Genomic DNA, 20,074 nt, shown 5'->3' with positions numbered 1-20,074 from the left:
AAGTATTCATACATGAAAATTAAAGTACCTTGAGACTCAAACAAGTCACAGCTCTATTCACAACAGCACAAAGCACAAAAAACAGCAAATGGCAGAGAACCATGCAAAAGATTATTATTATTTAAAGCATATGTTTATTATTAAGAAAACTTCTTTTTTTCTGGCTCTATTCTGGCCCTAATGCACTTCTGATATTCTCTCAGTGCTGCAGACTCAAAGTTTTCTATAACCACTGTCTGTGTGTCTGCTGTGGAGAATGAATTGACTGCCTTGTGATGTATTGCCTCTGTGTTTCCTTTAATTAATCCTCCTCTTGTGCAGTAAAGTGAGCATAATAATTCCACAAAAGCTTCTCTGATCTGCCTAATGTGCTGCTCTACCTCTGACTTTAAAGCCAGCCTAGAAAACCATTACCATTAGAACGTTGGGAAACCCTACCTAAGAGACCCCAGTTAATTTAATCAGTAAAATACGATTTGCGCTAAACAAAAGTTATATTTTTGGTAACATGTTTTGATCTGTTAGTCATGTCACCTACATCTTCTACTGAAAACAAGATATCCTTTAATTTAAGTACATTGATGCGCTGGCTGTGGCTTTCTGACCAACAAATACAGTCCTATTATAAAGACGGTGCTGTGAAAAAGCATCTGCTCCTCTCCTGATTTCTTTTTCTTTCTGCACATTTTTTTCCCAGTCGTATGTTTCAGATAGTCTAAGTTTTAATATTAGAAAAAGATAACATGAGTAAATACAAAGTGCATTTTTTCATTGATTATTTCATTTATTAAGATACAAAACTAATAAATGGTTGAATCACCTTTGGCTGCAAGAACTTGTCAGTCGCTTTTTCCACATAGCTATTACCAATCATTATATTTTAAATAAATGTAATAGATGTAAGTTCATTAAGAATTGCTAGGGAACCTCCTCCACAGTGGATACCATCTCTTTGGGATGCCTTCAAATAATCATGACCAAGGTGAACAAACTAAGTAATCCCAACCTTAGTGCAAATTGTTAGAGAGGAGGTGATAGTTTTGGGTTTCCTCTTCAGAGCCATATGTATGTCTGAAGAGTTGAGGAAAAATAAATTAAGGCTGGACCACAGTTTAATAGGTGATTATTAATGTAAATATCGGTATACAAGATGTGATCAATAAGTTCTGAGGACAGGTTTGTGAAAGTTAAAAATCTTACTTAAGTAAGCTGATTTCCTGTTCAAGTTCATCTTCTCAGACATGTCCAGGCAGCTTCTGGTATCTGAAGCTCTTTTAAGATTAGCCACTCAGTGAAAAAAGACCATGTAGTAAAAGGTGGAGGGCAAGGAGCAATTGATCTGTTGGCCTGCGATGACAAATTCATTGCAATAAAAACATTCAGACTATTCAGCTGAAAATAGCAAATTGGACTTGGTTGGCATCCACCAGAACCAGAAATACTTTTTAATGTTTTTTTTTTTTTTTTTTTAAAGATAAGGACTATTTGAATATGTTTGAATTTAAAGGTTAAAGCCTAGAAGGTTTTCCTTCAGTATTTTCTTTTCTTTTCATGCAGTTTTTATTTTTATTTATGTAATTCTGAGCATTTTTGGATTGTTATTAATAATAGTAGTACAGTCAGAACAGATTTTAATGATATTTAATGATAAAATGTCAATGTAAAAAATGGATTTTCAGAGATCAACCCCTTTACCCATTTTCATCCACATTTCAAAATTATAGTTACAGTTGGGCTGTAGCATTCATAAGGTGAAAGGTTTGTTTTTAAATATTGAAAAACAACCAGACCTACAATAAATTGTTCAGGCACATGTTCGGAGGTCTAAATTTGTTTGTAAATTACAAATGCCTTGACACATATATGCAGCTCCGACTGACCCCTTTCCTGTTTTCATACTTAAGTCAACACCAAAGCATGAATTACTCCATAAAATGAAGGCAGATGGTTAAAGTGAGACTTTACTTAAGTCCAGTTGTCTAATTGATGTGAATTATTCTTGAACGGTTTTCTGTTCCTGTTATTGCTTTGAACATTGCCAGATAAAATGTGAATCAATTTCTATCATTATTATTGTTTCATTATTGGTGTATCTAAGTTTCTACCCTCACCCCTGGCTACTCAGGTGCTACTGTTACTGTGATAAAAGCAGTGTTCAGTGACATTTTAAAAATTAATAAAAACAGGGTTTTTTTCAGCCATGATAGTTTTTATTTTGCTATAGAAGAAACTAGTAAAACACATGCTCAAATTGTGGCGTGCAAATTAATGCAGAGGTGCTCCAAGTGTGGAAGTGTGCACAGAGATGAAGAATGTTGAGATAATTCACAACATGAATGCTGGAACACTGGTAGGCAACACGTGACCAATGGGAGCAGTGAGGGAGGGACCAGAGAGAGAGAGGGCAGAAAGGGTGAGAACAAAATCAGAAGAGGAACTTGGTGTATATTTTGAATGAAATGTAATTTGGGTTGGGGACTTCAATGCACAAAGCACATTACTGGGTAATTGCAATGAAGGGTAAATATTATAGCAGGTGAAAAAGCAACAATTCACACTAGTCTTACATCCATTGGTTTGTGTTTGTTATGGCGGGTACTTAAAAAAAGACATGGGTAGGAAGTGACCACTGTCCTTTAAGGGCTGATAAACGGTTAAGTGTAGAGGAGAATGATGCAGCGAGTGTACAGAAGTGAGCTTTCTGTATGGAACTTCAGGAAGCAGTTCCTGGTAAATTTGAGGTGGACATCACATTTCTGACTTTTGGAGTACCATTGAATCCTGGTACCTCATTCACCCCTTTGTAGTCCTTTCTATGTTCCTAACACACATACACCAACACACATGTACAAGTCTTCCTTTACATGCTTAATATTCATTAAGCTATTTAAAGAGCACTTTCGCTCTGTTTCAGGTAAAGTGTAAATCTGCACCACTGATTTGTGTGATGAAATTTTCTCTTCATCTTTTTTCTGCTGCAGCAACCAAAGTCAACCAAAGTAAAACACAGGTATTGTCACAATTTGTTTGGTGCAGGACTCAATTGCAGGACTCCAAAACTAGTGAAAAAGTGGAGAGATACTGCCAGTTGGGGATTGGGATAATCAACACTGTGGAAATTGTTTGGATTGTTGTTGCACATCACCTTGTAAATAAATCCACTGAACGTTTATGAGTGAGCCCTGTTTGCTTGGAGGCACCTTGACACTGATGAGTGTCATCCCCATTAACATTAACTATTAACAGGCAACCCCACATTTGCCTGTTAATAGTTTAAATTTTACCGCTATGGGGTTAGCAGGCTTTGTTTATCATTTATATAGGCACTGCCACCTCCTGAGGTGCTGCACAGCTTTACATGCACTGAGAAATAATCTCACTACATCTTGTTGAGTCTGTGAAGATGAACTATTAAAACCCAGCCTTAAGTTATAAGCAGCTGTAAGCCACAGGAAATTAGGAGCAAGAAGAACAGAGCAGCAGTGATACTCCATAGATATATTTACTTTTTCGAACTGTCAGTGGTATGTTCATGTATCTTTTTACCCTCATAAGAATACAAAACATTAACATAGCCTCTCAACATGGACTTTGTATATTAATTCAAAGTTTTTAGATAGCTGCTGCAAACAGAGACAGCTTGTGGATTCATTTCTGGGTTGTGGATTTATTTTGAACCAGACTGACACGCCCACCTTGAAACGAGCTTGTGTGGCTGTTTGGTCCATACCAAACTTTGATTAGCTGGTACTATGTTTTTGAAAATTTTGGTTTTGGGTTAGTGAAATTAGCACTGAAAAATTATTTATTCCCAACACTGGACTGAATAATGGAGATTTGAAAACAGTCTTGGGCTGTTTGGACTTGTAGGTCTATATTATTTGTCTTCTACTAGTTGCATTTTCCCCCTTTTTTCCTTCTCTTACCAGCACATTCTGGAAAATCAGACTGGAGAACTGGAGCAATGAACCATGGCATTCTTTGTCACCAGGAAAGAGGATCCTTGGCTCATTACTAATTATTACCCAGAGTACAATTTCAGTTTTACATTTAGCTCATCTGTTTTAGACTCATGTTCTGCTGCCTTGCTGTTATCTCTATTTTTTTTTGCCTGTGGACACTTTTGCTCATCATCCCTGCTTTGTGGATATCGGTTTTAACTTCTCATTGTATTAAATTATTCTTTGTAGATTGGCTTCTGTCGCGCCCTCCCTGTCTTTTGCTTGAGCTCCAGCTGGTAACGAAGCTCTTATTCTGTGCTAAAGTGTTGTGATATGGAGGGCTGCTTTACCAAAACATGAGGCAGGTGGAGAACTGAAGTTTAAACCCTTCCATAGGATGGTCATTGGAGAGACACGTGATATTAATACTGCTATTTACTGTCCTATAGTACATGTAGTATGATGTATTAATATCTTTGTGAGTGTGCATCCTTTACTCCATGTACCTGAACTATAGCCTTTTTTAATCCTTTTTTGTGAGGGTGGTGGGTTGCTTAATTTTAATTTTAGTACATTAGGACCAGATTTCAATGGCTGAGTTCTGGCCCTATAGTGCTGTATCTCGCCCATGTGTGATAATGTACTGCACTGGTACATACTTTCAGGATCAGTCAATGCTGTTCTCTACACAGTTGCAGTAATGACTTCTTTTCTGAAGATCAATCTGAGAATGCAGTCAAAAAATGGTCTTTTTGGAAAATCCACACCAGATTTGTTTCCTTCAGTCAAATGAAAACTTAATTCTGCAGCTTCTAGGTTCTCTGGTGAGTAGACAGAACCTTTGCGCACAGGTTGAATTTAGACCTCTGTTTGATTTGATTGACCTCATCTCCTCAGTTCCTTTCCTGTCAGACACTTTTCATTTCCTGTGCTGTTACACACACCAGATAAGTCTTGGCAGCATTCTTGTTGATGTCTCTCTCTCTGTAGATTCATCTCATACAACACCTCTGACTGACAGTTCTGTGGAAAGCTAATCGATGGCAGGAAAACATCAGCAATAATCACTGCCGGCAGAAATCCAGAGAGCGTGACCTGATGAAGACAGATCTCCATCAGAGCAGTAGGGCAGCTCTGATGGAGTCTGTCTGACAGGATGCTGAGAGCTTTGATAAGAGTCTTTGAAAGTAACCTGGAGCCTCTGAAGCTGAGCAATCAATCAGCTGGATGGATTCATTCAGAGAGGTTGAAAAACTGATGCACTGCTGTTACTGTCTTCAAATGTTTCCATCATCAACCAACAGTTTTATTAGTCCTCATTCATCTCTAAATACTGAACACAAAGGAGAAATGTTGCTGCATGATATTTATCAGGAGACGTTTGGAAAAAAAATATTGCTGTTCAATATAAGAAAAATGATTTGATAAATAACTCCCCCCAGATAACTTCAGGCTTTACTCGGTGGAATAGAATCATTCGTTCACAAACATTCATATTTGTTTCTTTTTCTTCTTTTTTCCTCAGTTATGAAGTCAGTTTTGTGATTCATGAGCTCAGCTAAATCAACGAAATTTGGTTGTCTGCACTGTTTCCCATTATAGCTTTCACCAAGTATTTACTGTAATAGGTTTGTAGTCTAGATTTCCTGTCTTGTCTATATAGGTATATGAAAAAGTATATGTGTTTATTACAGATGTTTGATTTAATAATTTGCTGTTTTTTTTTTCTGTTTCCTGTCATTTAACTGAAACTAATCACTTAATAAAACCATGATGTAGTACTGACCTCTCCTTAAAAAGAGAAAAATGAACTTCCTTCGACTGTTAAGGCCTTTTTAGCAAGTTTTAAAATGTAATTGATCAGTAGCAACATTATTAGATCATATGACACAACATGATCAGGGGTGCAATGATGCATCGAGTTAGTTGAATAATTCAAATATAAAAAGATATTTTTTTGTCTTCTTTTAGGCTATACTTGTTATTTGTAGCTGTCCATCCGAACACAGCAGGCTAAAACTGACTCTGATCCTCAAAGGCAGGACCTCATACATTTTTCCTAGTGTGATGTCAAGTGTCTGCCGAGAAAAAAAGGTCTATCTGTATATCCCACCTACCTGTCTGTGACTCTTAGGTACATCACTGTTTGGAGAGGATCTCAAAGAGCCACCTAATCACAAAGACATTCATTTCTTGTACAGTAATGACTGAAATACTGGACTTCTAGTTATTCAAAGTTTGTCTTTAGTTCAATAAAGCTGGGATACATGTCTACATGTCTACAGACTGCTTTTGACTACTGCCCTGCCCTAAGAGGTCTCCATAGTCAGCAGCGCTTTTTTCATTTGGCAGACTTTAATGCCAAACACACCTCCTGGGACAATCCTCAAAGAGGGTTTGTGTAAATCAGATCTATTATAAGGGTTTGTGAATTTGATGATTGACTAAACAGAAAAAAACTCTCTTGCAACCAGTGACTTTAATGAGCAGAAGAAAAAAACTGACATTCTTTATTGTAATCTGGTTTTAAATAAAACTAGTTTTGATTTTATCTAGGATGTTGTTGCAGTGTATCTGACAGCTGGTACCTGGGAAACCCTACTTAAACCTACATATGCTATTTTTATATTTGTATTTAACTGATTACCTTTTAGATCTGTTTAAAGCATTTTCTTGTATCATGATTGCTGATAGATGCTAATATTTGTGAGGTCATTAATAATTAGAAGCAGCGGTATGGACAGTGATTCAGAGTTAGGAGCGTGATTCCTCCTTACTGGAGCAGATCGGCCGGGAGGAGCTGGAAGTGTTGCCAGTGACAGGTTGTCGGTTGTTGTCGCAATAAAAGTGAATAAATAAGATGAAAAATAAATTGATCAGCTGCTGAAAACGCCTTGAAAAAATACCACGAGTTGTGTGACACTGTATACTTTTAACATAGCAGTGTAACAGCTCGAGCTTGTGGTACCGGTGCACATCGCAGCGACAGCTCCGGCTGGAGCCACTGCCGAGGACCGTTAACCGGAGCGGTGGAACTGAGGGCTCGCGGAACCCTCGCAGAACATTCCAAGTATAATGTTTACCAAAACGATTCACATGAGAAGCCTTTATATTGAGACAGTCCCCCACACAGCATTACCAGTTTCTCATGTGGCCCCTGGGAAATATAATATCCCACCCCTGCTCTAAATGAATGTATAATGAATAAATAAATACACGAAAACATATTTCTGACATTTCTGCTATTTTTCACATGTTTACTGTCGTAAATATAGATATATATATATATAAAACAAAATAAGAACGGTACTGTAAACGTACTTTTGTTCTGCAATTTAAAAAATACTAACATGCCAATGTTAACTAGGCTTGCAAATAGTTTTGCTTGAAATGGAGATTCCTCTTAATTTCCCTGAACACGTGAGATTTTTTATTTCAATGAAAATCAAAAAATTAAAATAGATGATGAATAAAAAATGTTCTGTTTATTATCAAATGAATCCATCATTATAACAAGTTGAAGCCCTAAGAGGACGCTTTCAGTTGCCAGGTTGTGTTTGGGTCCTGTGGAAACTGGTTTATCTTGGTAATAAAAGAGATTGTTAATAAATACCAATAATGGAATAATAGTAATAATTTAAAATAATCTTTTACAAGTGATGAGACTTTTTATTGATGAATCTGAATTTGTAGACCGATAAATTGATTTTAATCCCACCCCACACAAACGTCAGGTTCTTCCCCGGAGGTCAGGGACGCTCTGATTCCGTTCCTGTCCATCATGAAGTAGACTCACTCACCGCACTCAGTCTGGTTGTCTTAAATACTGTGCATGCTTTTTCTCCGACACATGGGTCTTTGTAACTGGTGTGACGTCAGCTCGTATTTGACTGAGAGAGTGAGAGAGAGAGAATGTGTGTGTGCGCGCGCGTGTGTGTGCGTGTGTGTGTGTGGGGGGGGGGGTGTTAATACTCAGACCTGCACACAGTACCTGCTCTTCATCCTTTTCCATGCTCATCACTTATCGCCAGGCAAGCACCGAGGCACCAACCAGGATCACAAACCCCGCGGAGAAGCGTAAAGTATGCCTCCCGAGGCGCTTCCGTTTGGATTCGGTGTCGGTTGTTTAATCTTTGGCGGATTTTACGCGGACGAGTGGATGAATGGATCCAAAGGACTCCGAGTCGTAAGTTGCAGGTTAAAGCTGGAAAACTTCTAGTTTGAAGCTTATTGGATTGTTGACTCTGCAGCGGAGGACTTCCCGCATCAAAAGCTGCTGCTGCCCGCGGGGACCGCCGGGGAGCTCTGTGAGGACCCTGTGATTTCTCGTGTCCAAGAGGAAAAGAAGATCATCTTTGCTGCCCCAGATCTCCTCCACTGAGGATCTGTCACTTCAGGCCTGTTTGTGACTACATACGCGGAAGATGAGAGCTGTCTCCTCTCTCCGTCCTCCTCTGGGTCGAATAGGAATGTATGTGGCGTCGTGAGGAGGCACTAGCCTGAGGACAGTTTGGAGTTTTTTTGCCCACACATTCTTCACCTCATGCAGTTCCTTCGGCCGGCCTGGGCTTTGACTGCCGCCGCGGTCTGCTTCCTGCTCCTATTGCTCCTCCACAGCCAAATCCTGAGAGAAGGTAGTGTTTCTGTTTTCTGGTTACATAGTTACATACATATGTGCCTGTGTCTGTTTGTGGTCAAACTTAGGAGCCAGAGTGCCTCAACAGGTCAGACACAATACGGAAAAAAATATATTGAAAGGTTTCTGTCTCTGTGGTTTCAGTACCCGCAGACACTGACAGGGATAGAACACCTTGTGCATGAGTGCGTACAGTCCCGCGGTTTTAGCCGTCTGTGTAGCGCTTGTGCAGCAGTGATATGGTGACGGTATGATGATGATATGGTGATTTAAGGCCAGAGATGGAAAACAAATGAAGCAACAGCAGCAGAAACACGGACCCTGGTCCGGACGTCCGGGCGGGATAAGGCGCTGAGGAAGCAGTCTGAGCTCCAGCAGAGCTTCGATGTTTTTCGCTGTAGGAAACCGAAGCAATCAGAAACAACCTCAGAGAGATGAAACACTCTACCTGTTTGTCCATCGTGCCACACACACACAGACTGTACGGTTCTGTACACAGACCGCGCAAGGAAATCTAATGAATGTCATGGCAAGTTATTAAACTTACTTTTATTTATTTATTTTGTTGGGATCTGGTCGCTCTACTATTGCAGTGTTTCGTTTCTAGACTGATGCGCAGATTTTATCAGTAACAGACACAATCATACAAAGTGTTTATTTTACTAATGTTTTGGACTATTTTTAATCCTTGTTAAAAAGTAGTTTTGATGTTTGTATGTTGATCTCTGCTGTGTTAAGAAAATATGACATAATGTGGCCCGACCGGTACACAGGATTTAGGCTTGTGCAAAGCTCCACGCTCTCAATGCAGGGGCATTACACTTTTATTACAATTATGAATAGAAATTAAAATCTGATTAGATTCAAGCAGGAGCTAGAAAAGTCTCTTTGGAACTCTAGAAGACAACAATCGGGAAAACAAATGTTTTTCTGATACTTTGTATTATTTGCAATGAAAAGAATGAAGTTATTAATGATTTTTGAAGGGAGTGCTACTCACACAATGAGGGTAGAGTTAATTTGTTCTTCCGGAGGACTCAGTAACCTCCTACTCTGTTTCACTGTGTGCTGTCAGTCTTTCTCCTGTTAACTTCATCTTGTATTCATCTGCTCTGTGACTGCATTTAACCTCTAACCATCATATTTACCATCATCTATGTATTTTTTTAGTTTACTTGAAGCATTTGATCTTGTTTCCCCACCTATGGGAATTAGTAACGCAGTTACATGGTAGTAAAGGAGGACTTTAAGCAGCTGGTTCAAAAGCCGAACTCAACATACAATGTCTTATGTAAAAAGAGACATTAAAGAGTTAAAAGGTTAAGTTACTTTAGTTATTATTACTCAAAATTACAGCGCTCTTTCTTTATTCCATATGTAGTGGCGACAAGAGCAAAATTCTGTCACGGATATCATGACATTACGTGCAGGTGATGTCTGTTGAATGTGACCTGTGGAAAAAATTACAAACAGAGAACATAACATCGCATTTGCAGGGGGATGATTTATACAAGTGTAATATTATAATAAATCTTTTATTTAAAAAATGGATAGATTTGAATAATTGCTGTATGTGTGACAATATTCACAAAAGGTTTTGTGGAGATTGGCCGACACATTAAGGAAGAAATAGGGATGATCCTTATAGTAAGAAGATCTATATATAAAATTTTATATTTCTATATATCTATCTATTTCTCTTTCTCTCATTGCATTATTTACATCTTTAGCTGAGTGATTCTTGCCAAAACAAGCATTACTACAGTGGTAGAGAACTTCTTTTTGAGTATGTAAACACTAGCACATTAGATAGTGTGGTTCAAAAATTGTAACTTTCTTCCGGACTCATCTGGCTGAAATGTCAACAACAGTGTGAAAATGTCAGTATTCAGGTTTGTTCTGTGGTGGACAGTAAAGAAAAGTAGGAAGTGCAGTGCACTTTTACAAAGCCTTGTCCCTGAAGCACCACACACACAATATTGCAGCTCAGTGTTGGAGTCCCACTCGTGCTTTGCATTCACTAAAAACACTGATGTAAAATTGCTCAGTGATCCAAGGGGAAAAACCCCACAGCTTTTACTTTAAAGAGAACAAAAAAAATCAAACCTGTTCTGCTTCCATCTCTAGCAGCACTGATTTTTCTGTGAGAATTTTGTGGTTGTCAGTACTAGTTTGCAAAAAGCACCTCATCAGAGGGTTCTGCGGTGTTGAATGTGCCCCTCATTGGGATACCAAGAGAGCAGTGACATTAATAAGCTCAAACATTTCCAATGAAAAGTGAAAATGAGTTAATAAGTTGTGATCAGCAAGGGCCAGTAAAAATTAAACAATGTATTTTGCCTCTGTGGTGTAAGCTGGATCTTGTCCAGTAAGTTCAGCAATTTAAATTTTGGAAAAGTGGACAAAGTTCCAAGGAGCCAGATCTAGTGAACAGGTCAGCCGATGAGCAAACATTTTGTCGATGTAGCCTAAAAAAATGCATCTTTACTACAGTTTGTGCCAGCACAGTGTCTTTGCTACAGCCTAGTGCAGCCTCCATGTTGTTGTAGGCTTTCCATAAATATGATTGCAAAAGTCTTCACCAGCAGCGTCTGCAGAGGAAAATCTGGAGAAGAAAGTTTATACTCTAACATACTAACAGTCATGCTGCATCGTGTTCACCTGCAGAAAAACAGAGCAAAACATCTGGATGTATTATAATCAGTGTTTTGATCAGCCGTGCTAGCACTCGACAACATCATCAGCTGTAATATTGAAAAACTGGAATTGATATTATAGCAATTTGTGTCAGCCAAGAATACAGTGAGAACATTTTCAGTCCTCTCAATGGTCAATACTGCACATAAAATCTGCAGTTATTGAAGTGAACCTTTTTTTTTTTTTTTTTTTTTTTTTACTTTTGAAGAGAACTGAAAAAGTGAGGGTAGCATTAGTAAGTGTCTGGGTAGGCCTAATGACTTTTCTTAGGGCCTCATCTTCAGTTACTGCAGGTCTTAACATCCTTCAGGTCAATTTTCCAGCACAGCTAGCCAGTGTTGAAGAACCTGGCTAGCTGTGCCACTTTCAAACTTGCCATTTTCGAGGCAAGGAGTGAAAGCTTACAGTCTTTCCTTGTTTTTTTTAATTGCTATAGCCAGGACAAAACAAAACTGAACCCACAGCTTTTTAGACCATACAGTGTGAAAACTGTAATACATTTATGTTTTTTAATTATGGATAGTACATATAGCATTTCATGCTCACTTTGAGCTCAAGGCCCTTATCCTGGACACACACTCTTTCTACTTTTATGACTTTCCCTTCCAGAGTGTTGTTTTGAGCTGTTGCTGGAATATTTTGTCATTGGCGGGGATAGTGCCGGGATTAGGCTCACAGCTTTTCTTGTTATTATTGTCGGCTCAAGTTACTGGGCGACTTTCCACTTCCCCCTTTTGTGCTACTATTGCACACCATTAAATTTGATCTACTCTTGCTTATAATTTGTGTTTTGTCCTGTTTGTTATTGTGTTTACTCTATGCAATCCTCTGGTGTTCTCTTCCTCTTAAAAGGGAGTTCTTTCTTACCACCATCACCAAGTGCCTGTTCATAGGAGATTGTTAATTTAATCTTGTCTTTGTTTAATATTGTTTTTCTATCACAAAGTGCGTTGAGATAACTACTGTTGCTAACTGTTCTCTGCAAAATGATGCCCACCCCACGGACATGCCAGATTAAAACAGACATGCCTCCAACTCTAAGCTACAAAAAACAGCAGATTATAGTGGCAGGTTGTGGTTTTTGCTCAGGGAGCAGTCTGAGGGAGGGCTGATCGGCACAGGTGTTGTACATTTACTAATCCCACCACTCTCTTGTTATGCAGTAGCCTGCTGGGACCTTGAGGCTCTCTTGCACACAGACAGAGAGGTTACAGCCAGCTTAATAAAGAAGAGTTCAGTTATGATTTGTGTGCAGTTTGGTGTGCTGGGCAGTTATAGCTGAGCACACAGTCTTTATGGTGTGAGTGAGGAAATTAACACTGTCGTGTACATCTGAGTGTGTGCTGAGGAGGCCTTATGGTTTGTGGGATGACTGTTACATGGCAAATTTCCCAAGAGAGGAGGGAAACTGAGCACTGTTTTATTGAGTGTAATGAGAGGCCTGTGACTGTAAGAGATTTGGCTTTTGTTTTGAATTCACACACCAGTAAAGACAAAAACTTGAAGAGGGGAAAGAAATGCAAAGAGACTTTATTTTTGAGAAGGGGAAAAGTTTACCAAGGTTTTCATGTTTTCTTGGAACTAATTTCACACCAGAAGTCTAGTCTGTGTGGTATGTAAAAACCACATAAGATTTCAAAATTTAAGGGTGAAGTTAGCTTGTTTTGATTAAAGGTTTTTCTTTTAGTTGTGTGTGGTTCAGGGATTTAGGCAGACCTGAGTACACTACTATGAAGCAGGATTTTTCCTTATCAAGTTAAGTTCAAGCTTAACCCTGTGTTTTCAGTATTTCTTTTTACAGGGGTCCATTGCCATGGTAACCTTAACCTGCTGCAAACCTGTTCCAGATTAGAAATCAGCTGATCAGTTCTCTAGAAACCTGTGCCTCTATTTCTGGAAGAACCCTGAGAGTTGGAAGGTTTACATTTTTTAATAGAGTCTAAAGTCTATTTCCCCTTCTGTGTGATGTATTGATTATATATTTCTATATGCAACCCCTCACCCCCCACACTGAGCCAGAGTCATGTGATCGCTGATGTTCACTTAACAGAAAGCTGGCCTCGGTATGTTGAGCTCGATTCATAGTACAGGCCTCAAATTCTATATGAGAAAAGAAACTGTCCTTGATTTGACAATTCCACTCTGGCTCTTTGTGAAAGTGATTTTTGACATTTCTGATCTGATACCAGACTTCATTCGCACTGTGGGTGATACCTGGAATTAGTCGTGTTTCATAGATGTGACTGTTTTTATTTCAGGTAGAATGTGGCACTTCTGAGGCAGCCAGATGCAACATAACACTGGCACATTTAAAGCTCTCCTCAGTCTCTGGTGTATGACAAAAAAACAACAAAATCCCTTCTGCTCTCCGTGAAGCAGAAACTCGCTTTTTTGTTTTTATTCAGCAGCTGCTTCTGAGTTTCTTCATCATATGCAGATGTTTCAGATAATCAGTGCTGCTGCGAAAAGAGGAAAATCATAAAGTCCAGCAGCTGCTCATTGAAATTCATCAGTCATAGCTCAAACAGAGTCAACTGAGCAGCTGCACGTTTGCAATGATTCTGCAGAGAGTCTTTTTTGTAAAAGGGTCTGCCAGTTTACATGACATCAAAACACAAGGTAAAAAAGCCCAATATAAAAGATCAGTTGTAGAACGTTGTTTTGGTTGTCTCTTCTTCATTGATCATCACAGTGTGAAACACTTTAATGAAGACAAACTGCAGATCAAGTTTAATTTCCTTATGCTCTCTGTTTACTTTGTTTTTGCTTCCTTTTATCTGCCTGCTCATAAAGCTCGTTTGGATCCTGGAAACAAACCTGTTATGCAGCAGACACGCTGTTGTGCCTGCAGTGTTGAAAGCTTAACTAAGGAACCTTCGGAGCCCAAATTAATTTTCAACGCTCCATTAAGTTGAGCGTATATTCATGGGAATTATGAACACAGCAACTGAATGAAAGGGGGAATCATCAGCTGAGGAAAAAAAAAACACACAAACAAAAATTAAGAAAGCGAAAAGCTCCAGAGAGTGTAATTGGATTTGAATAAATGGGTCTGGAGGAGGAACATCAGCGAGTGATTCAGCGGTAAGCGTGGAAGTGTGACAAAAAAAAGCCCAAACCCCCTTGGCTCAGCTAGACAAGATAGGATCTGTTGCCGTGCACAAACACTGACAAACTTTGATTTCCAAAATAAAAGTTTCTTCAGCGGAAAACACGAGCTCAAGTGCTCAACTGAAAACGTTACTTTTAAAAAAGTTAAACTATATATTCCTGTGGAAAATAGAGGAGTTGGACTCTGGGATTTAAGAAAGGGTAATATACAATTAAAATCAGTAGAAAAAAAGTCATATTTGGTAGCTGGTAACACTGAATGTGACTGATGATACCAGCTTCTTTTGAAGGGTGGATGGTTTAAGTCTCATCACTCAACCAAAACGAGAGGTTTATTTCTGAAATACCAATGTCCACGATGCCAACTGTTAAAAGAAAATTGTGTATATGTGATCAACTACATGAAATGTATTCTTTTATTTATCACTAAGCAAATGTCTACGTGACTTTTGACATGGATTCTTGTGTGATAAACAACTAACAGCTTCCTCTTTCTGTAAGAACATGCAGACTTAGAAAAGAGGAACCTCAGTTCTGAGTTCTTAGAATAACTCTGTTATCTTTGTACACACACACACACACACACACACACACAGACACAAGAAAAGTATAAATAAAGCACGCAGACAGTGATGAGACGCAGGTCGTGCGTCCATGACTGCCCTCGCGAGTGAAAGACAGCTGCAGTGTTTGTGTTTTCTAACTCAGGTGTCTTAGCTGAAGAACTGCGGGGTGATTTTTAGAAATCCCCTGTCACCAACACTGTGTGGTACATCGTTGTTTTGCACATGCAACACTCTGTCATGTTCTTGCAGGTCATATAGCTTCTCTGCAGCTGGCTCGTTGTATCTCACATGTGTGCAACATATGCTAACATGCTCTCTGTGATTGTTGTTACAGCAGACAATGTCACTATCAATGGGCTTCTATATTAAAAAAGCAAATAATAATATTTAATAATAATATAATGCTGAATATTATATAATAATATAATAATAATATTATATAATATTATTTTTTGTATTTTAATTATGTAATTATTTCAGTTATGCATTTCAATTTATCTTTTTACATTTCATATTTATAAATCAAAGTTTTCCCGATATTTAACGTTGCACTTTAATAATATACTTAAATGGTCTACTTAATAGAGGTAATCAATTAAATGTGTCATTAATTAAAATTGGAAATAATAACAATAATAACAGACATTCCTTCTGTTACCTTGAACACATAAGCAGATTTCTTTGTCTGTGCATTGTTCTGTACAGTTTATGAATGCATTTTGCTAGCAGTCTTTATTAGCTTGTATAGGCTTAATGGATAGTTGATGCCACAGTGGCTACATCCATTTTTTTACATACAATCTGCAGGAAAAGCCACAGTAAACACACAGAGAGCTCAATGAGTGATAGAACACAGGTGAAACTAATATGGGCAGTGAAGGCAATCACAAAATCTAGGAAATACAAAAAAAATATATATACAAACATACTTCCTCTTCAAAAGTTGCTCTACGTCATGTTTAACACACCGGTACAACTTTCGACTTCTTTGATAGTTTTGCTAGTTTGCTGTCTGAGAACAAGCTGCTTCAGAGACTTCCATCTCACCCATTGCTGGATTCTGAATTCGTTTCCTGGTGCACAATAATAGACTCATTAACTGTCATCAGAAGGCCGGCAGACAGCTGCTTTATCACGTCAAAATCAGTTTCACCCTCATCATTATTCTTCTTTCTTCCCTCTTACGGTAAACAATTCAATTTGCAGGGAAATTGAAAAAAAGACTGTAGATAATAAAAGGTCATATCCACTGGGTGTCAGTTTATCTTTTGTCATCTCCATGAACAGATTGTGTGTCAGCTCCCACTGGTAAGGAAACAGCAACACAAGTGGAAAAAACAATGTCCTGTAGCTGTTATTATTTTTCTGTAACCTGAGCTTATGTTCTGCTACAGCCGAGTTTAAAGCGATTCGTCTGGCCAAACAGTGGAGTAAAAATCATACAAGAGTTTCACTGCAGAGAGAAACAGCAGAGATCAGAGGAAGGACCCACAGGCAGGTGGGCTGCACAGAAAGTGTACTGCTGTAAAACAAAGGATGATGCAGATTAGAAATGAGGTACACAAAGATTGTTTTTAGGGTTCATTGAATTTGGAGCATACATCTTTATTTGGCCAAACTCAGGTTAAGGGTTACCTGCCACCTGCACCTCTGTAGTTACTGTCAGCTTCAGTCCTGTTAAGTTCAGCTACAACTGTGCCTCTCACAGTGAAATTTCTTGACAAAAAGGTTATTTTTCTTGTCCACTTCTAAAGTAAAACTTCAACTTGGGCAGAGTTTTTCCACTACAATGGAGAAATTAACAAACAGGAACTAAAATTCAAAATCACAATCAAAATTCAACCAAAACTAATAATTAGAATGATAATTAAATGAGCAGGATTTTTTTAATCAGACCTGAAGTTTAACATGACTAGAATAATATCAAAATTAAAATAACAAATTCAAAAACCAGAGAAATCCCTGAGACCAAGAAAACATACTGAATTAAGTTGATGGAAAAAATTCCTGAGGTTAGAAAGAAAGTCTAGACAGTCTAGACAGCAGCTTTTCTTACTTTCTAACTGTATTAGTGTCATTTGTTGGAAGCAAAGCTAAATTAAGATCCTGCCCTGTCTGGTTTGGTGTGATTTTATGATCTTTGATTTGTATCAGGTATGAGAGCAAACAAAGGGATGGAGAAATGTCATCTCCCGAGGTTGATCTTTGGCCTTTTGGAACCTGAAAGTAAATCAGTGATTTGACAAATTTTACAGACCTGATTTATCCAGAGAGGAGAAAGAGGGAGACGTGTCATAACTACTATCATGGTAACTCTAAGGCAGTGATCAGCTTCCATGCTGCCTTGAGGTTAACAGAAGCAGGAGGTCACATCAGACAGATAGCTAGAGTGCTATTAATGCAGGCTGTCATATGTAATTATGAACTTCATTTTTTCCTCTGGCCTGTCCGCCAGTGTAGCAATCAGAATTGTTGTCTGAAGGCCAAAAAATGCCAAACAGATTTACTTTCACAAGTGGAGCATAGCGGCATTCACTATAATGGTCCACTTGATGGTCATATTTTATTAGAACTTTATTAGGAGTTTTTGTTTTGGATTATTACAACCCAGGAAACAGAAAAGGAAAAAACAAGAAAGAAAGTGAAGTTGGGGGAGAAAGTTAAGAGAAAGATAGGGAGAGAAAAATAGAGGAGAAGAGAAAAAACACTGAGAAACAGGTTTTTTTTGTCTCAACACCTGTTGAGGAAAAAGACCAGCAGAGAAACCACGGCAACAACCAGCATGTGCATAAATAACAATGACAGTACTAATAATACAAGATATTTTTAGAGGCAACAGCAGCCCAATATAGTGTGTGTGTGAGTACCTGTGTGCACACCTGTGTGAACACTTGTGTGTACACCTGTGTACACACCTGAACTTCATCAAAAGTGTAGAGTCTCAGCACAAAGTTGTGTGCAGTGTTAGTGTTAGGAAAGATCATGTTATTGTTAGACTCACTTTTATGAAACTGTTTTCTTTGTATGTGTTTCATCAGCACAGAGCTCAATTTTAGCATCGTATCTTTTGATTAGTGTCTGTCCTCAAATAATAACCAGCAGAAAGTCACGACTTCATGTAAAGGCAGGCTTGTATTAGAGACACACTGTGTTTTTTCTAATTTCCTATTTTATTAGTATATACTGTTGCAGCTTCACTCTTAATGTCAGCAGTATTGTATGTGGTGACTCACTCTTGAGAGTGACAATAGGGCGAGAGGTGAGCTCACTAATTGGTTGCTACACAGACAGAGACATACAACCATTCACACTCACACCTATGGGCAATTAGAATCTCCATATGCCTACCTGATGATGCTGCATGGTTCCTAGAACCTTCCAGAGCTGTGTGTTACCGTTATTACAGTTTATGTGATTCAGTTTCTGCTGTGAGTAATAAATAAGCAGCACTGACCGTGACTAAAACTAAAACTAACTAACCCCAACTAAAAAGTGAGTTTCAGAGTAATGCTGTACGTTTGCACTCTGGTAATGTACCATACATTTGGTAAAAAACAAAACAAAACAAAACAAAAACAAGTGGACTTGTGACTTAAATGTTAACTGAGGGGTGAGCTCCTGCCATAAAAAGAGTTTAGGAGAAATCATGTTGGGTTTTTTGTTGTTGTTTTTTGTCTAACAAAGCTCCTCTGGAGCCACTAGCTTGTGTACATAAATCTAATGTCCAAAGTTGAAGTAATACAGCAAGGCTTCTCCACACTAGAGAGGTAATTTGTTTGCATACTGACACTTTTTTGCTGCTCATTTAATGTTTTCATCTATTGTTTCGATAATGCCATTTTCCTGCACTTAAAGGATCCTGTGTGTTTTGAAGAGGAGAAAGTATGCCTTGTCACAAAGACATTAATCCTCCTGAGTGATTACTTCCGTGACGGACAGCAGCAATGACTCCGAGCTGATAGAAACAACAGCACTGCGCATTTATTCATGTTTCATCGAGGCGTTGCTGACAGCAAACACTGCATGCTGCTTCAGATCCTCTGAGCTCCCAAGCACTTCTGACACTGTGCCATGTTTCAGTCTGACAGGCTTTTCACCCCAGCAGCCAGTATTTCAAACAGCCCCAACTACAGAATGACAGAATGAATACAAAAGCAGCTGAAGGACGGAGTGGCCTCAGAGAGAGGCTGTGAAGCTGCTCTCGAATTATTTAAACGCAATAAAAAATTGCATTAAAACTGCATAGACCGCTTACAGAAAAGTGATCACCAAAATCTTAAATTGATCACTAATTTATAGAGGGTGAATGTAAAGAAGGCCTTTTAGAGGGCCTTGTGAGAAGGCTTGCAGCAGCATTTGGGATCATTTTTAGTTGATCCAGGGATTTGGTGGTGCAAAGGAATAGCCATTTATAACAACTGAGCTGTGATGAGGGAAAAAAAGCATGTACAATTATGTCCACGTCAGACTGAGGCACAGTGCATTTAAAATGGCCACTCTTCAGCAGTTGATAAAAACCGGATGGTAAAAAACAACCAACAAAAAACTGAACATCTGATCAGAAAGAACACTAATTCCAGGTGGCTGAGATGTGGTGGATCTAAGATCCTCAGTCACCATTCAGAGGAAATTATTAGCGGCACACACACAAAAAACCCTTTGGTTTTTTGCATATTTAATGCGTGATAATTGGCTGCCATCAAGTTAATCAGATCTAAAGGGCAGATCATGTAAATTCAAATATACAAAATGACAAGTACAACTGAATATCATCTGCATATCAACTGTATGACTGATCAAAGACAACAGAAATCACTTTCACATTTGAAAGCACTTCATCAACTGTACATCCACTAAATAAACAATTAGTACATGTGATTTGTGAAATATGTTTGTGTTTCTTTTTGATAACATGGGTATATCTGATGATTGTAATCCATCCATCTATTCTCTTCCGCTTATCCTTATCAGGGTCGCGGGGGAGGGCTGGAGCCGATCCCTGATAGGTCGCCAACCTGATGCAGGGCTAACACAGAGAGACAGACAACCATTGTACTCACATTCAAACCTATGGGCAATTTAGAATGACCAATTAACCTAACCCCACAAACTGCATTTCTTTG

At 38.6% G+C, this 20,074-nt stretch overlaps 1 protein-coding gene across 2 annotated transcripts in view; it reads left to right on the top strand.

Annotated features, from left to right (window-relative positions):
* Positions 1–7,748: 7,748 nt before the first annotated feature.
* LOC100699937 (protein FAM19A5) overlaps positions 7,749–20,074 on the top strand; it is a 37,307-nt gene continuing 24,981 nt past the window's right edge. Inside the window, exon 1 of one of the 2 annotated variants that reach the window (XM_025909473.1) lies at positions 7,749–8,575. In XM_025909473.1, the coding sequence (XP_025765258.1) occupies positions 8,485–8,575 (91 nt within the window). In that variant the 5' untranslated portion in view covers positions 7,749–8,484. The remainder of the gene's footprint in view (positions 8,576–20,074) is intronic. The other variant, XM_019345484.2, reaches the window with a different exon arrangement.

This window comes from Oreochromis niloticus, linkage group LG7 (genome assembly GCF_001858045.2).
Source record: "Oreochromis niloticus isolate F11D_XX linkage group LG7, O_niloticus_UMD_NMBU, whole genome shotgun sequence".
NCBI classification, from domain to species: domain Eukaryota; kingdom Metazoa; phylum Chordata; class Actinopteri; order Cichliformes; family Cichlidae; genus Oreochromis; species Oreochromis niloticus.
Note: the sequence above shows the minus strand (reverse complement) of the source record. Positions and strands in the feature narration are given on the sequence as shown.